Source organism: Palaemon carinicauda, chromosome 16, assembly GCF_036898095.1.
Source record: "Palaemon carinicauda isolate YSFRI2023 chromosome 16, ASM3689809v2, whole genome shotgun sequence".
Lineage (NCBI taxonomy): Eukaryota > Metazoa > Arthropoda > Malacostraca > Decapoda > Palaemonidae > Palaemon > Palaemon carinicauda.
Genome location: NC_090740.1, coordinates 66,247,555 through 66,271,137, shown reverse-complemented (window position 1 = coordinate 66,271,137; position 23,583 = coordinate 66,247,555). Strand labels below are relative to the sequence as shown.

General features: G+C 41.0%; 1 protein-coding gene across 2 annotated transcripts in view; it reads right to left on the bottom strand.

Annotated features, from left to right (window-relative positions):
- The window catches only part of Gapvd1 (GTPase activating protein and VPS9 domains 1), a 494,617-nt gene that overhangs the window by 91,442 nt on the left and 379,592 nt on the right, over nt 1-23,583 (bottom strand). For both annotated transcript variants that reach the window (XM_068389833.1, XM_068389834.1), the window contains one exon: nt 18,906-19,021. In XM_068389833.1, the coding sequence (XP_068245934.1) occupies nt 18,906-19,021 (116 nt within the window). The remainder of the gene's footprint in view (nt 1-18,905; nt 19,022-23,583) is intronic.

Genomic DNA, 23,583 nt, shown 5'->3' with positions numbered 1-23,583 from the left:
GGCATTACTGTAGCATGAATCCTAGGTAGGAGGAGAAAGAGAGGCTCAATGGAAGATGCCAGTGAGCATCTGTTGGGTCTATTAAGACTGTGTTTGCTCCTTTTGGTAGAAGGGTCCTTATGTGTTGCCAAGTAAGCATCCGGAACTTGTTGTTCTCGATGAACTTGTTGAGTGGAGACAAGTCTAGAATGACTCTTTCTTGGGAACACAAAACAGCCTTCCCTGGAATTTGATAGACTTCACTTTCCTTATTACCTTCTTGTTCAAGAGTTTTGAGGTACATTCTTCTAACGAGGGGGTGGAGTGTTGGAAGAATTCTGGAAAACGGGGTGGAGTTCTGTTCCATTTCCACCCGAGTCCATTCGTTAATAGGCTGTGGGCCCAGGGATTTGAAGGTCCAGCAATCCCGAAAGTGATACGGTCTGCCTCCTACCTGGAACCCCTCTTTGGATGGGTGGCCATGTGGATTTGTTTTCCTGACCACGTCCTACTCGGCCACAGGAGGAGTCACCTCCGGGCGAACTTCTCTTAGGGCCATTTCCTTTCTGACTAAGGTGAAAGGAAGTTGACTGCCTCTCAAGGTTGGGGTTAAACACTGGCGACTGGGCTACCAGTTGTTGAGGGACCATCTAGAAAGTGGTCTGAGGCATCGTGGTCATAGTCACGACAGGAAGTTGTGCAGGTCTGCGTGGTCTCCTTGCCTTTTTATTCTTAGGCTGGGGACCTCCGTCTGAGGAAGATTTCCTCTTTGAGGTCATGCCCCACTTTTGAAGAAGGTTCCAGTTCTACGTGGTTGTTCTGGCTATGATCTCTTGGACCAGTTCCTGTGGGAAAAGGTCTTTATCCCAGATGTTCGAGGTAATCAGTTTCCTTGGTTCGTGTCTTATGGTCGCTGAGGCCAAAACGAACTCTCTGCAGGCTCTCCTCGCTCTGAGGAAAGTATATAAGTCTTTCACAAGGGTACCCATGTGGGATTTAGCCAGGAAAATTAACATTTCTGGGGCATTCTGTAGACCTGCACTCATTTCCAGGCAGTTCTGATGAGAAAGGGAGGCCGCAGGTCACTCCTTTGTCTCCTGATCCCTCCTCAGAAGATGGTCTGGCAACTTCGGAAGGTTCTCATTGAACTGCTGGCCTGCTATCTCTGGATCCAACTTAGAGACGGAGAAGGTTAGGTGGACATCCTTCCACTTCTCGCAGGCAGGTAGTGCTAGAGAGAATGGTTTGCATTCCTCTAGGGTTGGGCAGGGTTTGCCTTTGTCGACTGCCTTCACAGCAAAGTCTAGTGCTTTCTCCGAAAAGGGGAAAGAAATGGAGGATGGAGCAAGAAAGATGGGATGTCTCTTGCTCAGTGCTGAGACTTTGGAGTTGGAGTACCCAGCTCCTTTCAAGGTTTTCAGGAGGATGACTTGTGCCTTGTCATACTCGAAGACAATGACCTCTTTGGGTATCGTTTCCTCACGGGTCGTATGTTCATCCCGCAGTCTCACGTAACATTCTGGGTAAGCTGAAAAGTTAGGCCAGAACTCAAGATCTTCAATCAGTTTGGTCCCCAACTTCTCCGAGACGAATAGTTTCCCATTCATCATGGGAATATGCTCTGCATACCTCCAGGGGTTGGTTTCGGAGCGGTGAGAGATATTTAACACCTTAAGGGGCTTCTTAGTGGAGCTCTTGGTAGGTCCAGGGCGGTCCGTCCTCTCTTACAATGGTATCTGTTGCTGTCTGAGTGATTCTCTCATCGTCTCTTGTACCTTTTGGAACAACTCCATCATCCGTTGAATCGAAGTGAGGATCTCTTCGTTCTTGACGGCATGTGCCACTGGTTGTGGAGTTGGGATTGAAGAGGTTGACGGCATAGGTTTGTATGCCGTCACGGCGAACTGAGGGTCTTCAGTTGCCGTTGAAACGGATCCTTCTTCCTCCGCTTGTGGATATTCCACGTCTTCTTCGGGGCCTCCTTGTAGTAGGTCCTCAATGTCAATGGACACTTCTGATATCTTTTCTTGGTGGACCTCCAGTGCCTTGTCTATGTCCCCGTCGATCTTCAGTTGTATGAGGGAAGACTAGACCTATTCCTGGGGCACCACCGCATTTGGTAAAGTCTTGGGGAACAGTAGGCACCTTAGGGAGTCGTCGGGTAAGTACGGTCCCTGAAAATTCTTTGAGGAATCTACTTACCCATTTGTGAAGGGTCTCCCTCGCTGTATCTCTAGTCTCACCCATTTGTGAAGGGTCTCCCTCACTGTATCTCTAGTCTCTATGTTCACTGAGGGAGCTTCCCCGAAACCGTTGTCCAGCAGGGTCGAACAGGTGGGGCAACCCTTCGGGTCCCAATACTTGAGGACTCCCGACACAATGCAGCAGGGGGCACGAGTCCTGCACTTCGTGTGGCCACAAAAGTCTTTGACTTTGTGGTTGCAGGCTAAGGCTCCACACTTCTCCATTGGTTCCTCCTGTAAAGGAAAAGGGGCTCAATGAGTATATAATTTTTTATATCAGTGATATAAAAGCATACAATTTTTATCAACAATAGTAATTACTATCGTTTATGGTAGCTTATGATAGTAAGCTTGAAAGGAAGTAGAAAAGACACATATCTGTGTTTCCCCTCCCAGGCCATTGCTGAGACCTCCGTCAGTAATTAATATTTAGTTTCCCTGATGGGGAGAATACAAGGTAGGAGTAAACTCTAGGGACTAGAGTTAGGGTTAGTAAGCACTATACCAACATTATCTACCTGTAGTATATATTATCACTGATCGGTGATTTTTTAACCCTTTTACCCCCAAAGGACGTACTGATACGTTTCACAAAATTCATCCCTTTACCCCCCATGGACGTACTGGTACGTCCTTGCAAAAAAATGCTATTTAAATTATTTTTTGCATATTTTTGATAATTTTTTGAGAAACTTCAGACATTTTCCAAGAGAATGAGACCAACCTGACCTCTCTATGACAAAAATTAAGGCTGTTAGAGCAAATTAAAAAAATATACTGCAAAATGTGCTTGAAAAAAAAAAAGAGGGTTGGTAATTTCCAAATAGCCTGCGGGTAAAAGGGTTAAGGTCCTGATGATCGAAATAAACTATCTAGGTGTTAGGGGAGTACTCAGCCTCAGCCTCAACACAAAATCGTGGTCCCAACAATAGACTACGACAGGAAACACAGAGTATGTTAGAAAATATGTGTACTACTGTATAGTTGTATACTGTAGTTAGCCGGCACACTGCTGGGGTTAGGTTAGTACCTGGCGGCACTAACTGATAGAAAGAGAAAAAGCATTGAGGAAGGAGAGATTCCTATTATTAGGGTTATATAACAATTGGAAGTGTAGGAGGACCAGCAGGCCGCCTACTGTCTCCTTGCTCGAATGAGAGTTCCAATGGAAGGGATAAGAATCTGTCTGATTCTGGCTTCCACCCATCCACAAAAGGGCTGCCGGCGGCGGCAACAATTGTGTATGGCAGTCCAAGGGAGGGATGAGGACTTCTCAAAGTAAGTTAGGTTTCCCACTGGCAGCCGTCAGGGCAGGCTAAATCTTCCCCCCAATGATATTCACTTCCTGTGAAGGGAGGAAGAAAGGGGGAACATGGCTGGGGCGGCTGAACTAACTGCCGCCGGCAGGGTACCAGCCGGTAATGCAGTCAACCTAGCAAGCCAGGATGACTGTCAGAATACCGGCGAAAGAGAATTGTGACGGCTATGATGTCACTAAAGGATAAAAGAGGGAAGGGTAAGGGTCTTGTAGTTCACTGAGATGAAAGGTGGCGGCAGGTATGCCGCCTACCTACAACAGTGAACTGAGGAAGCATGGCTTCCTGTGCTAACGATGTCGTCGGCGGCAGAGGAAACATGGTTCCTTTGCTGGAGACATCATCGGCGTCAAGACATGGGCACCCTGAGTTCGTTACTATCTAAATCAAAGCCGGAGCTCGACGGCAATGAAGAAGACGGTGGTTGCCGCCTGTAGTGGCGGCAGCACTCAGGGAGGGAGGAAGGGTTTAGCCTCTTTTCTCTGAGAGAGAATGTATATCATACCTTATCCATAGATTCTAGAGAATGTAAGTTCTCATCCGAATCAATAAGGAATGATAGTGAGGCTAAACATAGGGAATGACTTTACTAACCTATAAATGAGCGAGAGTAGTCTTGCTCTGGTAGGATCCCCGGCCAAGGTTTAGTACTGCCGGGGCTCCCGCCATATACGATCAGTAAAGTCACATAATAGGAAGAGGAATAAAATTAATGTATGCAAGATCACCACTTGTATAATTAGCCTAAATAGCTAACATTATAGCTTAATACTGGGAAATATTGCCCTACTGACTAACTAAAATGCAATAGTAACGGGCAACAGCAGTCGTAAAATGGCTGCCTCCAGTCTTGGCAAGGCTCACCTAAACACACTTAAATTATCGAAATTTAACTGTGAAAAGGGAGACTAAAATTATACACAGGAAAGAATTAATACTCAACTTTCCAAAGGATGAAAATGCTGGAGATTGCATGATGAATATTCCAAACACTTGTAACACAACATCCGGTTAACGGGAGCACAACTCGCTTAGAGAGCTACAAGAAAAGGAATGGAGTCGTAGTAGTAATGGGGAAGTAGGTCCACCGGATACCTAGATCGGCATCCCCTTCTTTCGCCACTCTTCCCCCTTTCATCAAAGAGTTAAATCTATTTGGGGTGAAGAGTAATATGTGTCGTATCTAGTATACGTCCCGATATTATGCGATATCCCTTACTGGATACTCGCGCCAGGAGTTAGAATCCTGGAGATCTTCGGTTAATTCTCTGGGAGTATCACTGTAGCAAATATCCCTTAGAAGGCTACCTAAAGGAATCCTTCCATCAGGACGACATGGCCTGAGTCCAAAAAACAAAGAATGGGAAACTGAAAAAATTGAAGCTTATAAGGTAGAATTAGCTTCTCTATTGCCGATCTCGTAATACTGTGAGGGGTCAACCAAACATAACCTCTATCATAATTTTCACTGTGCCTACCTGAACTTTATCAATTAAAGAAAGATAAGCTATATGATAGATAAAAATGTTTTAGCTTAGAACACATATGCATATCTAAATATGAAAAATATACATTACGGGTCCACTAACAGAAGTAAAAATAAATCCTAAATATTACAATACTATTGTCCAAAATTATATCACTACTGTATGAGAAGACACTATGAATACGAGAATACAAATTTGTATTGGGTTACAAATATTGCATAGTTCTGCAAATACAGTAAAAGTTTTTTTGCACCATATGGGCTTGTTTAGGGTTTAAGGTGCTGTGTGGTCACCAATGAATTTCCTGTAAAAGGCTAGAACAGGGAATCCGATACAACATGAATACCGAAGAAATATTGTACCCCCTGCTCTAGATCATATGTTTCTACCTACAAAGCACAGACTCAACTGTGTATAAAGGACACCCTCAAGTTCAGCAATATTGAAATTGGCACAACACCTTAATTGCTAAAATCATCTGGCTATCGATGACATATCGTTGAGATCACTACTGCCTGAGATAATGCTAACTAAGCACTAACTTGCACCCAGTCGCCATCTTTCCTACAGTCGCCTTTAGAATAAAGAGGCTGTGTTTCAGTGCCTGAGAAATCATCTCAACTGTTTAGTTGAGTAACAAGATTCAAGTTACAATTATCCACATATTGAGGGGTTAATTTAATGTTCAAGTTTGCCTTCAAAAGTTTGTTGGGGTTTGTTTTTGGTATCAATTCATATGGCATAAGCAGCCTTCACTCTCAGGCTTTCTTGATGAAATGAATGTGTTTAGTTTTTGCATCATATCACGTAGCCATACAGGAAAATAGAGGCTTGATTATCAGCGTTGGGGAAGTGGAGGGAGGTAACAGGAGTGGTATGTACAGTTGGCCCTCTTTAATGGCTGCTCTTGCTTCGCGGTTTCGGTTTTTCACTGTCAAGAACAATGCAATGCCTATTAAATAAAAATTCTCATAAAAACACGATAAAATTAAAGCTGGGCGATGATTTCAAATAGCCCGTGCTCCTTTACACTTGGAGTGCTACGCACCACTACCTATCTCTACACTCAGCTGGTCCTTGCTCTCTCTGTACGGTGTATATCCATTTACTGTGGTAAAAAATTACAGCTATATTTGAAATAAACTGGATTTTGATTAAACTGGTGTTTCACTTAACTGTATCCAATAATGCTGCATGTAATATTCACATTCTGGTATCGTATTTATAATTAAAAACAAAGCAAATTATAATCTCATGCATTGTTTACATTTAAATCAGCTGATTAACCCTGCGTAGTCAGTTGTCAACCTTATTTTTTGGATCAAATAACTCCCTTATGCCATGCTACAGAAGAATATTTCATATTTACTAAATGACACAATTATTACTTGATCGATCATTTTTCAATTAGCAAACTAATTTCAATACAGTGAACCCTCGCTACTTCGCGGTTCGACCATCGCGGATTCACCACTTCGCGGATTTTTTCCATAACCCATATATATACAGTAATATATATATATATATATATATATATATATATATATATATATATATATATATATATATATATATATATATATATATATATATATATATATATATATATATATATATATATATATATATATATATGTATGCATGTATTTATGTATATATGTAGGTATGTATATGTGTATAAATATAAATATATATATATATATATATATATATATATATATATATATATATATATATACACACACACACACACACATATATATATATATATATACATATATATATATATATATATATATATATATATATATATATATATATATATATATATATATATATATATATATATATATACAGTATATATATATATATATATCTATATATCTAAAGTAGGAAGATGTGATGTAGTTCTAAGGGAAAAGTATGGGAAATATGTCTGGGTAATAAGCAAAGCTCTACCTCCAGTTTGTTTCTTCATTATGATCAGAGATAAATGTAAACAAAACATTGGTTGCCATTTTTTATCATGCTTTTTAGCATGTTTAGGAAATGCGTGATATAAAATCACCTTTAATATTTGTGCTTGTTTTAGTTTAGGGTACTGTAGTACATGCATTAAGTGTTCTGTACATTAAAGGGTAGTTTGTTAACAGTACTACGTACAAGGGAAGGTTTTAAAAGTCTGAATATACATGTTGAATAAATAGGTAAATATGGTGTCACTACTTCGCGGATTTTCACCTATCGCGGCCGCGACTGGAACCTATCTACCGCGATAAACGAGGGTTCACTGTAGTTTTATTTGAAATGCTTCTCTCATATTTTATCTACTTGTACTGTGAGTTGAATCACATAAAGTTAACCATAGTTTCATTCATGTTGCCGATACATGATATTTTAGTTTTTAGCTCTGTGGTGCTTCATTATATAAAGCCTCAACAGAGACTTTGTAAAGAAACAAAGATTTCATTTACGAGAGAGAGAGAGAGAGAGAGAGAGAGAGAGAGAGAGAGAGAGAGAGAGAGAGAGAGAGAGAGAGAGAGAGACCGCTAACAAATGCAGGGAACGGCTACGCAATGTTTTATCATGATAAATAGTCTTCATACGTACAGCAAAGTAAACCATTTCATATTCTAAATCAAATTTATTTACTGTGTTATACAGTACTGTATACTTTACCCAGCCGTACATCTAGTACTAATTTACATACAAATATTTCGGCACTGTACACTATGATATCCGAAATGGACCACATCAATTCCGATGCAATCCATTTTTGATGTCCTACTGTACAACGTAATGTTCAGTAGGATATTTTATTGTTTGCTTTACCTAATATTTACAGTAAAATGTAATGTATTTAACTACACTGTGTGTTTTGTGTGATGTGGATATACAAAAGAAAGAGAGAGAGAGAGAGAGACAGAGAGAGAGAGAGAGAGAGAGAATAAGGATAATTTGAAGTTTTCTGGCATCCTGACATCAAATAAGAGAGAGAACTAATACTGTGATGAGTTATAAATGTATCTTATGAAAATTACGATAGATTATAACACATCGGTGCTTATGTAATACTATATTAAATTTATATAGTAGATGTTTTGAATAAGTTGAGAAATAGTATACACAATACTCTTTGTTATTGATTCGTATGTGCATCAGCTGATCTGATCACGGCGCCCAAAATACTTAGATTGATAAAATACACACAAAATTTAAAACAAAAGTACATACTGTAAACATTTTATTAAATCACAATTAACTATTTAAATAATCGTAATATTCAAGAATGCAATAATGCTTCCGAAACGAAATTGGATATTTTAGGCTATGAAGAGAGAGAGAGAGAGAGAGAGAGAGAGAGAGAGAGAGAGAGAGATTTATATAACTAATAATAAGGGCCATAAACGAGAGTATGGAAATTGTGATATCCCATAACATATTAATGCTGACGTAATATTCATTACAAAGGTATTTTTAACAAGTTAAAGAGAAATTATATAAACAATACTCTTGCTTTTTCGTATGTGCGCATAATCACAATACATTGGAAAACAGAATACAATAATGCTCTAATAAACCACAATAGAACACAATAATGTCTATTGAAAAATGAAGGCTTGATAATGAAATAAAAATTAAATATTGCAGGAAGCTTTAAAAATGAACTACCCATACACACACAGACACAGAAAGAGAGAATGTATTCATATGATAACTAATAATAATGGCTATAAACAAACTGTATAAAAACTATATGCGTATTTCTCGAAAAATTAGCAGGACCTTGAGATACCTCATCACAACCAAATTTAAGCAAAAATAAAAAACTTGGTAATTGTTGATGGGCAAAATGCTTCCAAATTTTAAAAATATAATACAAAATTTTAATAGAGCATATGATATCCTATGAAACAAGATAATTAAATAATATACAGCAAACAAATATTGATTAAATATGACTTAGGTGATTACAGTCAAGCCTCGTTCTTCACGAGAGTTAGGTACAGACACAAGCGCGATAAGCGAATTTTCATGAATAAATACTACACTAGGGTGGGCTAACTCTTAACCTAAAAAGTCACTGCTCCTTGCCACAAGAGGGTGCCCAAGCTGATGATTAACACATTAAATACTGTCTAATATTGTTTTAACTTGGTTTTTACAACAGTTTATAATCATATGTACAGACAGTACATTTGCACACATATACACTATGTAGTGGACACAGTAAGGTTACAGTGCAGAATTGTGCTAAGGTAAAGTTACCGAGTCGTCATCATCCCCTTACTCTTCTGTATAACAAAAGTTGTTCCTATCTAGTAATACTGTACTGTAACCTAATACTCACTGATACTGTAGTGTACATTACTGTAACATATGTAGAGTAATATTACTACAGTAGAGCTTAACTGTACTTACTGTAAATGTTCCGTGTTTTCGTTCAAGACTCGTAGACTATGCTGCTACCCTTGAAGCATGACGCAACTTCTTTTGTGTTGTCTCCATAAATAAAATATGAAAGAAGTAGGTATTTCAAATAAAACTATTGAAATTAGTATGCTAATTGGAAAATGATAGGTCGAGTAATAATTGTTTCTTAGGGAAAAATGAAATATCCTGCAGTAGCCTGCCCCCCCCCCCCCCTCCCCCCCTCCCCCCCCCCCTTCCCCCCCCCCTCTCTCTCTCTCTCTCTCTCTCTCTCTCTCTCTCTCTCTCTCTCTAGAGCTTTAATGAAATCACTAAAATACTTAATATTGATCAAGTACACCCATATTTAAAACAAAAGCACAAATATTTTATTAAAGCACAATTAACTATTTAAATAATCATAATTTTCTAAAATGCAATAATGCTTCTGAAATGCAATCGATTATTTAGGGAGAGTATTAGTTCTCTCTTATTCGATGTCAAGATGCCAAAAAACTTCAAATCATTCATGTATTCTCTCTGTCTGTCTGTCTGTCTGTCTGTCTGTCTGTCTGTCTGTCTGTCTCTCTCTCTCTCTCTCTCTCTCTCTCTCTCTCTCTCTCTCTCTCTCTCTCTCTCTCTCTCTCTGTAATAAATGAAATCTTTGTTTCTTTGCTATGTCTCTACTGAGGTTTTATAATCAAGCACCACAGAGCTAAAAACTATAAAATATTGTGCGTCGGCAACATGAATAAAACTCTGGTTAATGTTGTGCGATTTAACTCATGGTACAAGTAAATAAAATATGAGAGAAGCATTTCAAATAAAACTATTGGAATTAATATGAATTGGAAAATGATAGCTCTAGTAATAATTGTTTCTTTTAGTAAATATGAAATATCCTTCGGTAGCAAGCCTTAATAATAAGGGTTATTTGATCTGAAAATTGAGGTTGACAATGGACTAGGAAGGATTGATCAGCTGATTTGAATGTAAACAACACATAAAATTATAATTCACTATGTTTTTAATTATAAATATGATACTAAAATGTGAACATTACATGCATTTTTATTGGATACTGTTAAGTGAACACCAGGGAGAGATAAGGACGAAACAATATGACAAAGAGACGAGACAGGGGAAGGCGGTAGCCAAGTTCCTTCTCCTTGCATATTCCCTCCGCCAAATCTATGCTAATTTAAATAAATTAGCAAAATCAATGAATTTGGGAAATGCAAGAAGAAATTAAAAAAAAATTGGGAATACGTGGAATGAGGGATAAGAAAGGGGTTTAGAAGGATTATTAAGATGAAAATGACAAATGAATGCTAGAAAAGAGAAGATGAATGAAATTGCAAAAAAGAGAATCAAAAGAGTTGGAAAGATACATTGTAGATGTGTATGGGAGAGAAAAGTAAATGTACGAAAGGGATTTGGGAAGGAATTGGGAAAAGGATTAAGGATAGAATAATTATAAGTGAAAGACAATAACAAATTGGAGATATCATATTAACATGCATGATAGGTTATATCAGTGAGGTATCTCTGTGAAAGTGAATGGTCATAGTGGGATAATATCGTAAAAATGAATCTAGGTTGACGATGGACTACGCAAATTTGATCAGTCAGCTGGAATGTTAACAATACATGAGATTATAATTCGCTATATTCTTAATAATAAATACAGTACTAAAACATGAATATTACATGCATTATTATTGGATACAGTTAGTGAAACACCGTTTAATCAAAATCCTGTTTATTTCAAATTTAGCTGCAATTTCTTACCACAATAAATGGATACACACTGTACAGAGAGCTATGACCAGCTGGGTGTAAAGATAATGGGCACAGCGTTGCGAGTGTAAATGAGCACGGGCTATTTGAAATCATTGTCCAGTTTCAATTTTATCACAATGCTGTTGCCAACTATTAGAAATCAAATTCTTAGTGTTGGGTAAAGAATCATCACAAAGATTTTTTTTCTTTTTTTCCTTGGCTACAAAAAACTGAAATCGCGAAGCAAGAAACCCAGATTAACGAGGTCCGACTTACAGAGTCATGACGCAGCATAATAAATCTACAGAAACTTCACTTTTTTAAGTTCGACATACATCCAGATTGACTTCGTCTTTCGGTCCTTATCTCGGTCGTAAGTTGACGACTACCTGTACAGGAAGATGCGAATTCCATTGGCATAAGACCATGCAGACACAAACATAAATACGTGCGTGAACACTTGGGTGGCCATGAAGAGTCTAAAAGGACAGACTTTGCTCCCTTTGGGCAAAGTGTAGACATATTCTTGCAGAACAATCTATGGGGCTTTGGATGTATGCATCCCTGAGATCAAGTGAGATTTTGAAGTCGTTCTTCCTTATTGCATGTTTGACTGTTGGGCATCTCCACTCTGAACTGAGTATGGTGGATGAACTCATCCAGGACTGAGAAGTTTATTACAGATCTCTAACCCTCTGAGACTTTCTCGACCCTAAAACACAGCTGAACAAAGTTGGAGACCTATCTTGGACTTCTTCTAAGCACTCTTTAGCAGCATATTCTGTGCCTCTAAATGTAGAGCAAGATCGTTTTTCATTCCTGGTGGATAGAAGGACCAGGTCCTTGAACCCAAAATGAGAGGAAGGGAAGAGCTGATGAACACGAGGCTGTAATAAAAACCGAAGAATGTTCACCATCTACTGATCCGCCTCAGGATATTGCCTGCCACATCATGCATCTCTCAGCCAGGCATAACATGATTGGTGGTGGCTGAGTGGAGGAATTGCCAGCCCTAGTGTGAATGAGGGCGTCAATTACCTCTCCTTCTGCGACAGTGGTTCCGAGCTCATAACTGGCTAAAAGTCTTACCAGAAGCAGTAGGGTTCAGCAATGTCAATGGTGCAGCTCTGAGATTACTCCCATTCAACTTTGATTTAGGAGCTAGTCCTGAAGATTATTTATGAAGGCGAGATGACTTGGAACTGTTGTTCTAGGAGGAAGGTTTGGGCCTCCTGAACAATACCACCTGGTGAAGAAGTGAATGTTGATTCTACTTCCTCCACTTCTCAGCTGTCAGTTCTACCTGCTCCAAGTCAAACAGGGGTGGTACTTGATTTGTGAGATTTTTAGGTTCGGTACCTATCTCTGATCCACTTGCTTCATGAACTTGGAAACCACAGTGTCTTGCTTCTTTAGAATCCAGTTGGCCAACTGGCTAACTTCCTAGTGAATCAAAAACTCTACTAAATTTACTCCCGACAGTGCAAGATCCTTGAACCGACTCTTCTTTCCAGTTTCCGAGAGGTCTTCATGAGGCTTAATATCCCACTGTAACTAACCAGAAGTCTAACCATGAAACCACCTGAAAGGTAGACATTGCTGTGGTCTCCATGTTCGAGGCCTTCAAAGCTGTAAATGTAATATGCTAAGCTCCTAGCCAGTTTAAGCCAACATAGATGGGGTCATGTTAGTGACCGCCTAGTTCAGAGGTAGAGGAAAGAGATGCGAGCCCTGGATTAAATAATACTTTTGCTTCAAAAAGGATGGTGGTAGGATCTTAGAAGACCAGCCTGCCTTTAGGGAGTCTTTAAAAGCTGGAACCTGCATATCAACCTAGTTGAATGCCTCCTTGGCTAGCTCAGACCAAGGGAGTTCAGGTCATTGCCTCAAACCCTGGGAGGCACGGCATAATTGGTATATAGCCACCTTTCTGCCTTTATCGGAGATCTTAGGGCTTCACCAAGTCCACTGACTCTCCAGATGAAGGCCAGGACCTGTAAAAGGGAGGATTCAGACTCTGCCTCCTCGGATTAAGTCTTATTTGAACCAGCCGCTTGTGGCAACTGTCCAACTGAATCAGGATCACCATCTCAGAGTTCATTCTTCTCGAGAGGAATCATAATGTCTCTTTTCCTCTTGTCCAGACACCGTACCCAGCCGCTCTCGAAAAGGTTAGGAGTTTAAAAAATTTTGTCGGTTTCCCCTAACCAGGGATTTATATCTCCTGGGTAAAACTTTGCCCTCTACTGCAAAACTTTCATTGCTACTAGTAGTTGACGAAAGAGGAAACAGGATCCTTACGATCTCTCTTGAGAGAAAGCCTATGGGAACCAAAAAATCTCTTAACTGCGGTTTACGAGTCTTTGCTGTCCCTCCACTTTGAACGCATCCGAAAGGGTGAATAAGTGTCTTCTGTCACTCTAGTATAAGTTGAACCTTCAGGATACTCTGAATCCAAAGAAGAACAAATTCAATTAATGACAATCTGTACTTTTCTACACAAGAAATGCACCTCTGAGGACAAGGATCAAGTGAAAAGAGTTTCACTCCTAACCTTCTCTCAGGGCCATGTTGTTGCAGATTATCTGGCTGCAACAATACAAGAAAAACCTGACATTCTGAAGAGTGAAAGCTCTGAATCTGACAAGGATCAGGTAACTTTGAGACTTCTGTGTATTAAAATTACACATATTTTGTAGGTAGTAGGTTGGCCAGGGAACCAGCCACCGGTGAGATACTACCGCTAGAGAGTTATGGGGTCCTTTGACTGGCCAGACAGTTCTACATTGGATCCTTCTCTCTGGTTACAGTTCACTTCGCCCCTTTGCCTCCAAATACACTGAATAGTCTGGCCTATTCTTTACAGATTCTTCTTCTCTGTCCTCATACACCTGACAGCACTAAAATTACCAAACAATTCTTCTTCACCCAAGGGGTTAACTACTGCACTTTAATTGTCAGCGGCTACTTTCCACTTGGTAAGGGTAAAAGACACTCTAGCTATGGTAAGCAGCTCTTTTAGGAGGACACTCCAAAATCAAACCATTATTCTCTAGTCTTGGGTAGTGCCATAGCCTCTGTACCATGGTGTTCCACTGTCTTGGGGTAGAGTTCTCTTGCATGAGGGTACACTCGGGCACACTATTCTATCTTATTTCTCTTCCTCTTGTTTTGTTAAGTTGTTATAGTTCATATAGGAAATATTTATTTCAATGTCACTGTTCTTAAAATATTTCTTTTTTTCTTTTTTCTTTTCCTCACTGGGGTATTTTCCCTGTTGGGGCCCCTGGGCTTATAGCATCCTGCTTTTCCAAGTAGGGTTGTAGCTTAGCAAGTAATAATAATAATAATAATAATAATAATAATAATAATAATAATATTTGAAGTACGTAATTTTGTTTTTCCTAACTATACAAACTCAAGTCCTTTAGCAAGGAGAATAGGTAACAGCAAAGCTGGAATACTGCATTTAAAACTTATAACAAGGTGTAAACAACTGGCAGGTACTTACCTCTGAGCAGTGGGGAGGCAGCAGCCCCTTCAGGTTGCTCACTGACAACTCACTTAGGTGGCAGCCAGGACTTTGTGGGTGGTTGGTGTTTGTTGGAAAGTTTGAATAAAGGACTCATGTTTGTATAGTAAGAAAAAATACAATTAACTTTAAAAATTTGTGATTTATTCCTGAAGAATTGCAAACCATCGACCATTACCTAGAAGACTCATCTTTAAGTGGGAGGAAAACCTTGTTCCAACTGGCTGAAAACTTAATCCATGAATTCGAGACTTGTGCATCTGGGATGCTGAAAGGGCAAAGGTTCCAAACAGCTGTGAACCAGAGTTGGAACCTCTCTGTTGTAAACCTGGCAGAGCAATAGGTTTGCTGACACTACTCCTTGTACACCACATTATGGGTTATTGGGTTGCCTGTCTATTTCACTCTCTCTCTCGTAGTGTTGGGAAAAACTTTCTCCCTTGTTTGAATACAGAAAAGCTACAAGCTGAGTAAGCTTACCTAACTAACACATCAAGTCCAACTGGTGAGGTTTCCTTGAGCTGTACCCAAGAAGATAAGAGTGAAAGGAAAGAAAGACCACTTAGTCTTCACTTTCATTCCAAACTCGCTCGTAACTCAGCTCTTGATCTGAAGTTACTGGTCCTGTAAGAGTAGTCAAGGGAGCTAAATCCTTTGCGGTGCAGCTACAACAAATCCAAGGGAGAACGTATCCATAGACCAGGAGGTCACATCTAGCAGGTTAGTAGGCGGCGAACATTGTCTGGCGTTTCAAAACACCAGACTTAAGATCTAGCCCCACAGAGAACTTTCTTCTGAAAGCTAGATACCTCTCATGTCATGGACTTTCACTTATACCCCTTTCAAGAAAGTAGACGTCAGCGTTCAAGAAACTTCTTTTAGTAAGAGGAGACTGTGTTCTTTGAGATCTTCTTCGTTCTTCCTGTGCTTACTAAGATACTGCAGGCGAGGTCTTACTGATCTAGTCCACTTGAAATAGCCCCTAAGTGCTCTCATAAAGCAGCGTAATACCTGATCAGAATCATTGGTTACTTCTCCATGGCTCATAATCTGACAGGATAAAAAACCAGGAATAAGGCAACAATGGAGCTTGGGTTATAGCTACAGACTCAAGGACGAAGGAGAGCGAGACCTGCCTACAACCCCCTTGAATGGGTGATGTTGAAAGAGAGACCATGAAGCTCACCGACTCGCTTAGCCAAGGCTAATGCAAGCAGGAAAACTATTTTTAGGCTAAAGTTCCATCTGAGGCTCACCTCAGTAGTTCGTAAGATACCCTCTCTAAAGAATGCAAGACTTTCACAGAGTTCAACGAAGGTGGACTCACCTCAACTAGAGGAAAGCTCTGCTCGAAACTCCGTATCAGCATAGAGATTTCATCCAAAGAAAAAATATCTACTTCCTTCTGTCTAAAGATTTGCCTCAAGGCCTAGTAATAATCTTCACCATAAAAATGGTGTAGAGTTTCTCATTCTGAAAGTCCATCTATATACCAAGGCACTTCCCCCATTTTGGGGGGTGGCCGACATCAAACAAATAAAAAAAAAAGGGGAACTTTCCTCTCTACGTTCCTCCCAGCTTGACATGGGACTCAACCGAATTCGACTGGTACTGCTAGGGTGCCACAGCCCACCCTCCCCCGTTATCCACCACTGATGAAGCTTCATAACGCTGAATCCCCTACTGCTGCTACATCCGCGGTCATCCAAGGCACCAGAGAAAGCAGCAGGGCCTACTGGAACTGCGTCACAATCGCTTGCCATTCATTCCTATTTCTAGCATGCTCTCTTGCCTCTCACATCTATCCTCCTAGCACCCAGAGCTTTCTTCACGCCATCCATCCACCCAAACCTTGGCATTCCTCTTGTACTTCTCCCATCCACTCTTGCAATCATCACCTTCTTTACCAAACAGCTATTTTCCATTCTCTCAAAATGACCAAACCACCTCAACATATTCATATCCACTCTAGCTGCTAACTCATTTCTTACACCCGTTCTCACCCTCACTACTTCGTTCCTAACCCTATCTACTCGAGATACTCCAGCCATACTCCTTAGACACTCTATCTCTCCGTCCCTTTCATTCCCCACAACTCCGATCCATACATCACAGTTGGTACAATCCCTTTCTCATATAGAACTCTCTTTACATTCATGCCCAACCCTCTATTTTTTACCACTCCCTTAACTGCCCGCAACACTTTGCAACCTTCATTCACTCTCTGACGTACATCTGCTTCCACTCCACCATTTGCTGCAACAACTGATCCCAAGTACTTAAACTGATCCACCTTCTCAAGTAACTCTCCATTCAACATGACATTCAACCTCGCACCACCTTCCCTTCTCGTACATCTCTTACACACATTAACTCTCAACATCCTTCTCTCACACACCCTTCCAAATTCTGTCACTAATCGGCCAAGCTTCTCTTCTGCGTCTGCAACCAGTACAGTATCATCCGCAAACAACAACTGATTTACCTCCCATTCATGATCATTCTCGTCTACCAGTTTCAATCCTCGTCCAAGGCCTCGAGCATTCACCTCTCTCACCACTCCATCAACATACAAGTTAAACAACCATGGTGACATCACACATCCCGGTCTCAGCCCCACTCTCTCACTGGAAACCAATCGCTCACTTCATTTCCTATCCTAACACATGCTTTACTACCTTTGTAGAAACTTTTCACTGTTTGCAACAACCTTCCACCAATTCAATATAACCTCATCACATTCCACATTGCTTCCCTATCAACTCTATCATACACTTTCTCCAGATCCATAAACACAACATACACCTCCTTACCATTTGCTAAATATTTCTCGCATAACTGCCTAACTGTAAAAATCTGATTCATACAACCCCTACCTCTTCTAAAACCACTTCCAAAAGTAGTATAAAAAAATATGCTATCAAAAGACCAGCGGCTCTGAGACTGTGATTGGTGATGAAACGTAAACAAACAAAATGGTTTCCATTTTGTGCATCGTATGTAGGGAAAATACTATATAGAATTCGTTTTATCTTGTTTACTGTATTTTGGATTTCTAAGTATATACAAGTGAAATAAAATTGTAATAACATCTTTACATAACCAAAACCTAACTTATAGGAGTACACAGATGGTTTCATGATTTATCAGTCTTTTTATACTACGGACATAAGATAAATTCATCTTCAACTTTTACATAGCTCAATCTAAATGTCGATTTATGCATGGATATCTACAATATTCATATTTACTTAATATACTTATTCATTTAGAAATAAAGTAGGCTTGTCTACATTATTTAACTCTTCCTTTACTTAAATGTATGGAGAGTAGTAGTAGTAGTAGTAGTTCTCAGATTACTTGCTAGTGTTTTCTGGCGGTGTACTCAGCTTGGTTTGATATGGCCCATGCCAGAAGTAATCTTTGTTTTTTAAAGTTTCATTTTACATTTCTCAAGTATATTACTTTGTTTTTGTGCGTGTCCTAAAATTTAATTGCCATCCAAATGTGAAAAACAAAAGTGAGTTAATGTCAGTTGCTCGTTTTGATGTTACCCAAGTTACCTACTTCTATGTTTACATTTCTTCCCCAATGGGAGGACGCCATTTTGCGAACCTCGCAAGTGGAATCCACAACACATCTTTTTCCCTAGCCTATAAAAAGGATGGGGATCAGTCTCCATATGGCTCACGAAGGTGCCGCATGGGCGACCTTCAAGACCATCACAAATTCTCACAAGTACTAGTTCAGCACTCAGAAAAAGTCACAATCTCAGAACAAAGCAGACAGACATCAATTGCTTCGGCGACCCAAAGCAAAGGCAATGTGACTCTTGCATCGTCACACCGATGCGAGTGGTGGCATGGTGTAACCACACACTGTTGCTATACCCACCAGATTTTCTTCTTTATGGTCAGAACAAAAGTGTGCCTATAGCTTATCCCATTAAAATGAGGAGGATTTGTATTCATATAAGAACAAACATTGATATCAAACTCATTTTGGATTATCCTGTTTCATTATCCTGTTTTTTTTTTTTCAAGAATTAGGACAATCAACAAGGTTATAATCTTCACATGCATAAGAACTTTAAAATTCTTGATATAAACCAAAATATAACCACACATAAATCACATTACTAGAGTACTGTCCTTACTTCTCTAGATGTGCAATAGTTGTTAGCAATCCTTGACGACTCCGAACAAGGTAAGCCACGTAAGGTGATCTACTGCGGTAGTCATCTATGAGACTTCTAACTAGTTGTTCTCTGCCCTGAAAAGAGAAACGTAACTAATATGAAACTCAGGGCAATAATAGAGTGGTATTGGTTTTGAGCTGTTTGTTAAAGGAAAATTTTAATTATCAATCTTTAGACTACCCTGGCATAGGCTTTAAAAAGAACCATAATCTATCTATCCTCAGAAGCTAAGCAGTATAAAGTTAAAATATGACAAATTCGTAGATAATTTGTCTTTTTCCTATCTATACAAACCTTAGCTATTCATTAGGGGTTAAACTTTTGGCGGAGCTGAAATGACGAGCCATTAAAATTTAGCGAGGGTTAACTACCCACACCGCGAGTTAGTGGGGGTGGAGGGGGGGTAGCTTGCTACCACTCCCGTTCACGCACCTGCGATTTAGTCACTTTGCTTGGAGGTGGGACTTCAAGGGGGATGGGGATGGCGGGCAAGTTTGTATAAATACCTAAGGTTTGTATAGTTAGGAAAAATACAAATTATCTACAAATTTGTCATTTGTTCCGTAACTGGAATACCAACCACGCTATTTATTAGGGGTAACTCACCCATTAGGAAGGGTGGACGTCCTTGCCAATCTGGCTTTTGGCTTTGCCCGGGGACTCCTTATCTGAGTATGTTAGTACTCAAAAATAAGGAGTCCTGCCCTCGCTAAAACCTTGCTACGCAAGGTCCATGGCCTACGCAAGCTGTGTGTTGAGACGTGCAGAAGTGTGACTGTCTATGTAAAGTTATTCTGAGTCTATGTAGGAAAAACCTGATGTAACCAAGACTTTCCCAATACCACCTCGCCAGGGTATGGGGATGCAACAGTATTAGCTTAAAACTAGGTACACAATGAAGCATGGTTTACCTGCAGTGGTTTGAGGTCAGCTTGTGCAGAGAACCCAGGATGCTGCTTTTCCCACAAGAAGGTAGGATGAAGAAAAGAATAAGAGCCAGTCAAATCTTTTCATTCACACAGACTAAAACCGGGTAACAGTGCCCTCAACCTTCTGCTACTTGTCCAATAAGGAGCTTGAGGTATACAACCAGCTGCTGTGCAGCCACCACCGGACCGATAGAGATCCTATCGAGTTCCTGTGGGTCACGTCTTGCAGGAGAAAGGTTGTGAAAGTCACCTTGAGCATTCACATCATTTCTTGTAAAACCTGCGTCACAGAGTAATCTGCTAAGAAGGACCAGGGGCATAGTTATGTCCCTGACACTGTGTTGTCGTCATGTCGAGATAATGTTTTGGTGATCCTCCTCTAGTCTCTCCCAGTGCTGATGACTAGAGAAGGGACCCGGGTGGGCTGTTGCCGTTTTCTTTAGTTAAAGTCACATACCTTTCCCTGGGTACAGTAACAGATGATGTGGATCGTCCCTTACCGAGTGGAGACTTGTGTAGTATCTGTCAACTCTGGAGACTGTGTCTGGCGACATACTCAGGGACGAAACTGAACATTCTCTTTCGCCCTTCTCAATAATGGGCGATGTCGAAAGAGAAATCCATGAAGTTCCTTGACTCGTATGGTTGCTGTCCAAGTGTGTAGGAACATTGTGTTCTTAAATCAGGAGAAAATTTGTTGCCTGGTGAAGTGGAACATAAGGAGGTCTCTTTAGGGATCGGAGAATTTGAACCATGTTCCGAGAGGAAGGTCTCAATTCCGACTGGGGAAAGGCAAGTTGTAAGTCTGTATGAGTTAGGAAAAGTCTATCGATGAGAGGGTGTCCCTTTCTTTCAGTTTGAAGGTGAAGGATCAAGATTGAGTGATCATCTTTACCTGTCGAAACTGAATAGGGGGTCTTTTCCTCTTGTATATACTCGAGGATTCTCCTATTGCTGGAATCGAGGTATCGAGTGGAGAGACACACTTTCACATGACACCAACCACACAAGACGTTATACTGCCTGGTAGACTGATGCTGAGAAATTCCTCAGATATCTAGACAACCTTTTCACAAAAGAGGTATTGGGTAGTTTCCAGGCGTACAATCATAGCAAAGCTATAGCTTGTGGTAGGTGTCGAAGTGGGTTGTCTGTGATGTGGAGAGGGTTCTCTTGGAGAGACTATCAGGAGCTGCAAAAGGTCTGGAAACAGTTTTGCATAATGTAATAGCAGAGCTAGGAGAGTCCTTAAGAGGTTGACCAATGTTCTAGCCTTCTTGAGTGTCATTCTCCAGATAAAACATGTACAGTACGAGACGTAAACGTCATTGTTGTAGCCACCGTTGTTGCCAGAGAGCCCTGGGGTCTAGGTCTGGGGAGCAATGGCAGCCTGAGATTGAGGAGCGTTGCGAACAGATCCCTAATTGGAGGACCCCACAAAGTTGGGACTTTGTCAGCTACAAGGTGATCCAAAGACCATTCGGTATACCTTATCTGAGATGTTGTGCACAGATTGTCGGCGAGCACGTTCTTCTAGTCAGGAATAAAGCGGGCTGATGGTGGTACCGAACAGACTTTGGCCCATCTTAGTGTTTATTCTGTTAGATGGGAAGAGGCTACGAGCAAGTCCCTTCTTGCTTGTCGATGTGAGTCTCTATGTTGTGTGTGGTGTGTCGTCCATCACACCACTGAGTGGTCTGTTAGGAACCGATGAGGCTGCTGAAGGACCGGAAAGTTGGCCTTCATCTCTGAAGAGATTTAAGTGAAGGTACTTTCAGGCTCTGTCCAGAGGGCTAAGGTTGTGTGGTGCAGCACTATGGTCCCTCCTCTCTTCTTTTGATCTGTTCTAAGTACAACCTCAAGTCCGAGGGGTGGGGAAGGATGAGAAGGTTATGCCGCTCTGTAGATTCTCGACTGACACCCATCCCTTGAGGTTTGTCCAAACTTCTGGTCCCATGGGGTCAGAATGTTTGGGGAATCGAGGGTCTGATTCCAGTCCGACTCAAGTCCCTTTGGAATGGGAGTCGTTCTCGTTTTGAGAAGGTTTTGTGGAGATTGGTGTCTAGAATCATTCCCAGACACACCAGTCTTCTGGGAGGGAAGTAGGGAAGACTTCCGCAGGTTTACCCTGATCACTGGATCTTGGTAAAAGACTTCAGAAGTTCCGGTGTTAATGCAAGGTTGCCACTGAGTCTTCTAAGGTCAGTCAGTTGTCCCGAGAGAGACGAGACAGAATCCGATCCTGTGAGACCAGGATGGGTGTAGTGGAAAGACCGAAGCCCAGTGCCTTGAACTGGTGTTTCTTGTTTGTCTAGACTGAATTTTCCAACCTTCCTAGATGGATGGTTTGGACCTGGGAGTAAGTGTCCTTTAAGTCCAGTGTGCAAATGAAGACCTGAGGTCTTAGCCCTTGTTCGAACTCCAACATAGTGTGGACATCAACCCAAAGGGACAGCTCCTTGCAGATCCTTTTGCATGGAAGACTGTTGACGCTGGAGTCTTGACTCGTGTCATAAAGGATCAGGCGCGATACCCAGTGTAAGACTTCTTCTTCTGAGAGAGAATTCCTTTAACTAACAGAAGGAAGGCAACGCTTAGCCTTACCATGCGCCCTAATGGGATTGATGCTATTCCTTAGAATAGAATCAATCTGGCGAATGTTAATCGATGGTTAACCGTTGGGTATCGTGGTTACTGTGCACTTGGAGAGTGCTCGCAAGTAGTTCCCTGTCGACAAGCCGTTGATGAGGGTTGTCGAACGTTTGCCGATCACTTTAATGTGATGGCGAACGGCCAGTAGCGAGAAGTATGTTGTATACCTTCTGATCTAGGAAACTACAGGAAGAGGTTGACAAGTACGTTTGAGTCACAAACGGGTGGTCTGTGAGCCGATGGTGAGTTAGAGATCAACAAGCTGATTATGGTCCCCCCTGGTTGATCAGAAATGAGCAAGCTGAAGATGGGCTGGTCAGAGATCACAGAGCTGAGTTCAATGATCGAAGAAAGATGAACTGCCCATCGGTGATCTAGTGATCAGCAAGCTGATGACTGGTTATTGACTAGCAATCGGTGATTGGAAACGCTAGCAATCGGAGATCGTTAGTCATTGGAGGGACTAGAGGTCAAAGATCAGCGTTGAGCTAGCAATTGGCTATCTAGTGAGCGGCGACCTAGCGATCATTAAACCGTGAACTAGCCATCAGCAAACAGTGATCTAGAGATCTGACTGTTGATGCTTTACTATTTGCTGATGGTGGTCTGACAAGGAAAAAAGAAACTTCAGAAGAGAGGGGGACCAAGGATTCCACATTTCGATTCCCCTTGTAAGATGGAATCTTTGGGATCTTGAATCCTTCTGTGAAGCCTCTTTTCACAGTGGCAATGTTGTGTGTTTGCGGGGAGGAATGGGGCAATGGTTACCTGTCCAAAAAGTTTCATTCCTTTTTACTGCCTATTGCGCGAGTGTGTAGGAGAGTCCTGGAGCGATGGCACACAGGAGGATGTTGGTGCTCAATTTCTGCCTGGAGAGCAGGCAAGCGCTGGCTCTTAGGCAAGAGCTGGCTCATTGGATCTGCGAGTCATGACTCTTTGGCAAGAGCTGGTGCATTGGATCTGAGACCGCAACTGCGCAGGAGAGCGCAGGAAAGTGCGTAAAGAGCGCTGGCGCGCAGTAAGGCACTGTGTAGTTTTGTGCATTCTCCCTAGAA